At 42.9% G+C, this 6962-nt stretch overlaps 1 protein-coding gene across 1 annotated transcript; it reads left to right on the plus strand.

The window, feature by feature from the left end:
• Positions 1-387: 387 nt before the first annotated feature.
• LOC140224693 (uncharacterized) lies at positions 388-5462 on the plus strand. The gene is made up of 3 exons (XM_072300986.1): positions 388-851; positions 1531-1758; positions 5258-5462. Exons 1-3 carry the CDS (start codon positions 593-595, stop codon positions 5455-5457), a joined length of 687 nt encoding a protein of 228 aa, XP_072157087.1. The 5' UTR covers positions 388-592; the 3' UTR covers positions 5458-5462.
• The last annotated feature ends 1500 nt before the right edge of the window (positions 5463-6962 follow it).

Below are 6962 nucleotides of genomic sequence, written 5' to 3' on the forward strand. Positions count from 1 at the left end.
AATTCATAGGCTGGCTGCCCTTTTGGGCCCTAAAAGCTCCATAACATAACCTAAAAATTACCGACAAGTGCGTATTCTCCCTATATAGGTACTCTAGGCCCAGTTAGGAGGTTACACCTATATTCCTTGCGCGGATCGTGTTTTACGTGAAATTCTGCTCAAGAAACATGATTGTATCAGAATGTTCAAATTCGTGCCGTGTCTACTGCTGTGCTAAGGATAAACGCCGTATGAACCTTCAGGCGTTGCCAAATTTCCTTTGATAAAACAAAAATCCCTGGTAATCTTAAGAATATTTTTCTTCCTATTTTTCAGAAAATTTTGTTTGTAATTTCACCTAAAGTTCCAGAAAATTTCAAGGGAAAATATTAATAATTGAGCTCAAAAATAAGCATTTTATTGAAGGAAATTTGGCAAATCTTAAATTTTCATACGGTGTCCTTCCTTAGCACGGCAGTCTAGTGGTTGATTGCGCCCTTTTATATCAGGTTTGCGGACAGGTGAAATCGGAGACGATCCTGGACTATCGTCACCAACCCGGCCACCGTTGATCCGACGGCGTGAGCCACAATCGGGATCTGGAGCCACCCCGATGGAGCGGATGCCGTCCCTTCTCCCACCACCCCCTTCACCATGGTCGTCGGCAGGGAGGGGCCGCAACCACCCGTTCCCTCACCCGGAGCCCACGTCGCCCCTCGCGGTGCCACCCCCGTCCATGATAATGACCGTGGAACGGACGCCATCCGGGATGGCCCCGCACTACCTCGAGCGTCTCGTCGCCCGCCTCTTGGGCGACGAGTCGGCCCCGGTGAGAATCGTCAGTGAGGAGATGTTCACCCACCCATCAACAGGTCAGTTTCACCAACAGCATGTTTTCAACGTATAGAATTCTAGGAGGCAGCCGCGAATTCAGAGGGTAGGCAAAAAAGAGGGGAATAGTGGGAGGGGGAAAGGGGGGGAGAGGGGGAGAGGGGGAAAGGGGGAGGGGGAAAGGGGGAGGGGGAAAGGGGGGAGAGGGGAAAAGAGGGAAAAGAGGGAAAAGTGGGAAAAGTGGGAAAGAGAGAGGTAAAAAAAATGCCCCTAAAAATTTACTGAAATGGTTTCAAGACAGAGCTATATAACCAAAGTTTTCCAAACCAAAGGATACTCAATACAGCAGATATAAATAGTTCATATTTAAAAATAAGATTACTGTTAAAGAATTATTAATCGTTGCATTGCAAAAATTGCACGTTTGCGTTACTTTGTGTTCTACCTCCCAGTATGGCGGGGCCTGATAATCGACTATCGATTTAATCCCTTTGAAAATTTAGTAAAGAATCGATTATTATGGTGTTCGTCGCGAGGGCCCTGATAATATAATCGGTCTTTTTTCATAGGTTTGAATGACATATCAATCGATACGTTGCAAAGCACGCTACGCCATTGCCATCCCCCCCCCCTTTTAAAAACAAAATGTCGCGGTTACTTTTCCTCACTGTGTGGAGAGTGACTCAATGGATTACTTTATTTTTTTTATTTTTGGAACAGGCCAGTTAAGGCGAAGACGTCAATGGGTCCGCAACTCATCCAATTATAATGGAATATCATTGCCCCCCGAAAGTTGGCAGGGAAGAATAAGCAATGAGAACACCAACTTGAGGAGCGCTGACTCAGCAAGACAGAGGGTCTGTCCTCACCTTAAGTGCGACGGGAAGACATGCACGGCGGCAAAGCGAAATGGCGATACGCCTGTATCCGATGAGGATGATAAGCAGGGTAAGTTCATCAATGAAACTCCACAAACGAATCTCTTGTTCATTTTCCACGCAAAATTGTGAAGAAAATAAATGTCACGTAGTGCTTTAATCCATACCTGGTCAAGAGGCCCACTGTAGGCTCGCAAGAATTTTCACGGATTTTTGAAAGAACATGCCTCCCTAAATAAGATTTCGAAGTTTCGAATTTTGAGCTTGCATTTGAACGCGCATCGCCGGATGAGCTAAGTTGGCATCCAAAAATATTACTGTGCACCGCTGTGCTAAGGAAGAACACCGCGTTAGTACATTCGAGAGTTGCCAAATTTACCTCGAATTAACGAAAACCTCGAGATACGAAAACGTGTATTTCTTAGGAAAGTAAAGCACATTTGCCCTGGAAATTTCTAGATATTTTAGATGAAATTGTGAATTAAACTGCCTAAAAATGAGGGAAAATATCCCCAATATTCCCAGTAAATCCGTTTTTTATTGAAGGAAATACGCCAGAATGCCAACCTCTCACTGGGCGTCCCCTACGTCTCCTCCCAGGAGGAACCCAATCAAGCATCTTTTTTGGCAGCCTCTCTTCCGTCATCCTATTGACATGACCATACCAAACAAGTTGTTTGGTCATGACGTCGAACACGATGTCATTTTCGACTTCCATTATCTGACGCACTCTATCATTACGGACCCGATCTCTCCTAGAAATTCCTGCTGACCTTCTCCAGAAATCCATCTCCGTTGCTCTTAGCATATCCTGTGTCCGTTTCTTCAGCTGCCAAACTTCACATCCGTATGTTAATATACTTTTGACTACAGCGTTGTATATCCTCCTCTTGTTATCTTTGGAAATCCGCTGATCCCAGAGGATTCCATTTAACATCGCTATAGCCTTCCTTGCTAAGGTGTTCCTTTCCCTGATAGCTTGATCCGTCCTTCCATCCTGGGTCAACCGCACTCCCAAGTACTTAAAGTGCTCGCAGCCTTTGATCTGCTGCCCATCCTCCAACTCAATGCTTTGCTGATCACCGCCAAAAGTCATCTTCTCAGATTTGGATATGCTGACTTCCAGACCCCACTTCCGATACTCTTCTACTAGCTTGCGCATCATGTATTCCGCGTCATCTTGATCTTGAGCAACCACCACCTGGTCATCAGCAAAGCACAGAGTAAACAGAGTTTCGAGATCACCCAAGGGGACACCCATACCAGAGCATTTCTTTTTCCATTCTTTTAGCACGCACTCGAGATAAATTTTAAATAATGTTGGCGACAAACAACATCCCTGTTTTAAACCCTTAGTCACATAAAATCCCGCTGACAACCCCCCATGGCACTTAACTTTGGTAAAACTCCCTTTATAAAATCGCTTAACAGCGTCAATCAACCCCCCGTTAAAATTCGATTTTTCCAAGGCCTCCCAAAGTTTCACCAACGGCACGCTGTCATACGCCTTCTGGAGATCCACAAAAATTAAATGCAGTTCCTGAGCTACGGCCATTTTCTTCTCAATGACCTGGACAATAACAAAGAGGTGATCTATCGTAGACCTGCCAGCTCTAAAACCAGCCTGCTCCTCTGCTTCGTGATCCTGCCATTCGTCCTCGATCTTCGCTTTCAGTATCTTCCCGTACACTTTGCTTATTGTCCCGGTCACTGAGAGCCCCCGGTAGTTGTTACAGTCGGATATTCGACGATTGTGCATTTTTTTTCAATGATATTCGACTTCTTCGTTGGTCTCACCAGAGACCGTTGAAATCCATCAATTTGAAATTTCGAATTCACCTCGGGACTTGAATTCGATTTTTGAATTGATGCAATCGATGTCAGAAACTTCATCTCTCACCAAAATTTTTGTTCTGTCATCTCTTTCTGTTGTTGTGTTTTGTCAATTCAAGTCTGGTGTTTTCGCAATTTCTGTGTTTTAGTGTTTCGTGTTTTCTTATTTTCTTCTTAATTTCATTTAGGAAAAAAATCTGAGCTCTGCTGAGGGCTCATACGACGTTTTTTCTTTAACACGGCAGCATGACCCATGTAGTTGAATTGGACGTATTTCTGTTCAACGGAACTATGTGCATTAAGACATGAGCCCTGAGACCCATAAGAATATATGCGTAACAGGGCACACGGCATCATGCACATAGTTCCGTTTGACAGAAATGAGTCCAATTGATACCCGTCTGCACTCTGCACGTACCATGGATCGCGGCAGAGACACCGCCTACCAGAATTAAAAATTCCTGAACGAACTTATTTTTGCCTAAAACTAACCTCAACCAGCCGTAAAGTAACTAATAAGAAACCTGGTTTAACGAACCTCCTCTGAGTCTGCCGGTGCATCGTTCGTAACGCGGCTATTTTTCATATCAACGCCTGCCATGAGCAACTATTCGTACTTGATGGATGTCAACGATACATATACACAAAATTGAAGGCGCGACATACTTGTTGGCCTTTGCTTCGTTTACTCGTTGCGTCGAAGTTCCGCTCATGCATGATGTTATCCGAGATAAAGAGGTATGGAAGGTCCCTATACGCGAAGCCGATGTCACTGTGCTTTCTGCCAAAGATGCATAATTAATGCTGCTGAACTTTAAATGCGAAATCAAATATTTAACAATTCTCAATTTGATTAAAATTTGGATCACTTTACTAATTTTTGACGAAATAGTGAATTTCATACGGAGGCAAGAGTTCTCTATAAAATGTTTAGATCATTTTGGGCTCGTTCCAATGACGATGAGCACCAAGATAAATATTCACTTCAACATTTTGCAGTATTTCAAGGAAACGCGAAATACTCATGATTTGCACGATTAAAAGCAATAAAACTAAAGTTGTAAAGGAGAATTCAAGAAAAATGCGTATCTCCTAGATCATTGCGATAAAACTGTACGTACGATGGCTATTTAGTTTTTAAAAAGTGCAGGTTTGATTCATGCACTTATGATCGTAGCACCTCACTAGTGTAACTTTAGACAATTTGTTGAAGGACACAGTCAATTTGCGTGGAAAAAGAGAAACTTTAAAATTGTTGACGAGCAATCACTGTTGCGAGCGTCCACCCCCTTAACTCGATCCTCAAACTGTACGTTTCCAATTTTCTCGTTTGGGTGCAGCTTAAAAAGTATTGTTTAATTTTGCAATAAGCGCACTTCACACGTCGAAAATGGAAGCCGAAATGGAGATTGCGTAGTCGTTGCTAAACAGTTATTTTTGTAAATTTCAACTTAGTTGGTCCTTTGCCTCCAACTTTTGGAACAGTTCATACAAACTGATAGCCGTTGAGTCTGGACTCATTATCGGTTGCTAAAAATTGCACGGACCGCGCAAACGCTGAATCTCGCGACAACATTATCTCATTCATACATCATCTCCGTTGATGACCTCCATTTTCAGCTCCTATTTTCAGCGTGTGAAGTTGGCAATAATCAGCTGAATTTCGTCTAGATAAAATCTGTGCAGCTGGCATTTTAGACGTCTCTTTTTTTAAATGGACCTTCGTCTTTTTGCAGCTTGCACTCTATGCTCAGAGCACAAGAGAAACACCGTGCTTGAACCATGCGGCCATGAATTGTGTGCGACATGCAAGGAAGAGACCAGGTTAAGATCAAGCGAAAACAGTAAGCCAATGATTTGTCCATTTTGTCGTAAAGTGGTAACTGGATCGTACAGAATTGGCCTCGCGAGTCAACAACAACCACCGGAGATTTGAATTTATTTTTCCTGCATTGTGTAAGAATACTACATACATGACGTCCAAAATCGACTGTGTTTGCAAACCGATTCACCGTTAAATATTGGCTTCTTTTGAAATATGTTTTCACCTTGGCAAAATAGGAAGTGATTCCTAAATTTTGAGGGTAGGAGTTACTTATCAGTCGATCCTGGAATTCGAACATATTTCTAGGGAAAATCTTCAGACACAATAACATTATCGAGCTCATATATATGATGCCGTATCACGCTTCATTGAAGGCGTTTTGTAGGAGACGGAAAAAAGTTGTAAGTTATAATAGCTCGTATTAAAAGTTATAATAGATCCATTAAAATATCGATTTAGTCAAGCTACCTCACCTAAATTGATTGCTCTGCATACATTTAAGTGGAGGAAAAACAGTGTTGCCAACTTTCAAGAATCGCCACTGCTGAAACGTTGTTGTATTAATTCTCCATGTATCCACTTCTTTCACCATTCATCCAATAGCATGATTATTTTCATGAAGCCTCTGGTAAATGAGGGATGCTAGAGAGAAAAATTGAGAAAATTGGTGGTTATGAGCCAATTCTGTATCAAAATTTACTCATGAGAGCAGTTTCTAAATTTGCTCAGGGCCGGATTAAGGGGGTGGCCACATGGCCTATGGCGGCAAATCTATAGGGGGCGGCAAATTTTGCAATTTTTTTAAATGTAGGTATTAAAAAAAATTCGGATTTAGGAAAGAAAATTACAAACGAGAAAAGCCGACAAAATCTCTCATTACCTGAGAGTATAGTAATTCCTACTTTTGTCGTCTTTCAGTGATACAAGAGACAGCACCTTTAATTAGTCGAGTTGAGAGAGAAACCAAACACGCAATTTGGCCTGGAACGGCGCGACTTGCCTAGAGAGAAATGATGACGAGGACTTTAGATGAAAAGGAGAAGCCCTCGGCGCGGCGATCGGCATGTAACACATATTAGCGCCTACAAGACTGCACGAATACTTCACGCATGCATCAAAAAGAGTGCGGTCATTGCATTGCGGACAGTGTGAAACGGATGGCGCCTACAAGAATGCATGAATATCTCACGCATTGCGGCAAACACGGTGCGATCAGCGTGAGACGCATAGCGCCTACAAGACTGCGTGAATACTTCACGCATTGCGTCAAACATAGTGCGGTCTGCGAGGCGCGCGGCGGAAGTTAAAATCATTAATCCACATTTATGTTTGTTCTTTCATAATTTTTTCGTTCATTTCATATGAATGGAAGGCCTTGTCCACACAGAGATAGGTTTACGAAACTTAACTTTCGCGCAAAGTTCCGTGAACTTATGCTAGTAGTGTTGACAGGGCTTTCCCAAAAAATGTGTTCAACACCAGTAAACGCGTCTTATGCACCCCTCCCCCGCTGGAACGTTCATTTGATGGTTTTCATTGATGTTTCAAAACGAATGAGAAGGGGGCGGCAAAATACTAGCGGCCCATGGGCGGCAAGTAGGTAAATCCGGCCCTGA

This window comes from Bemisia tabaci, chromosome 5 (assembly GCF_918797505.1).
Source record: "Bemisia tabaci chromosome 5, PGI_BMITA_v3".
Classification (NCBI taxonomy): domain Eukaryota; kingdom Metazoa; phylum Arthropoda; class Insecta; order Hemiptera; family Aleyrodidae; genus Bemisia; species Bemisia tabaci.

What these genes read in the sequence shown, in the direction of transcription:
- LOC140224693 (XM_072300986.1), top strand. Translation starts at nt 593, where the DNA reads ATGGAGCGGATGCCGTCCCTTCTCCCACCACCCCCTTCACCATGGTCG. An exon ending in GTTCACCCACCCATCAACAG is followed by an intron (nt 852 to 1,530) that starts GTCAGTTTCACC and finishes TTTTTGGAACAG; the next exon opens with GCCAGTTAAGGCGAAGACGT. An exon ending in CGATGAGGATGATAAGCAGG is followed by an intron (nt 1,759 to 5,257) that starts GTAAGTTCATCA and finishes GTCTTTTTGCAG; the next exon opens with CTTGCACTCTATGCTCAGAG.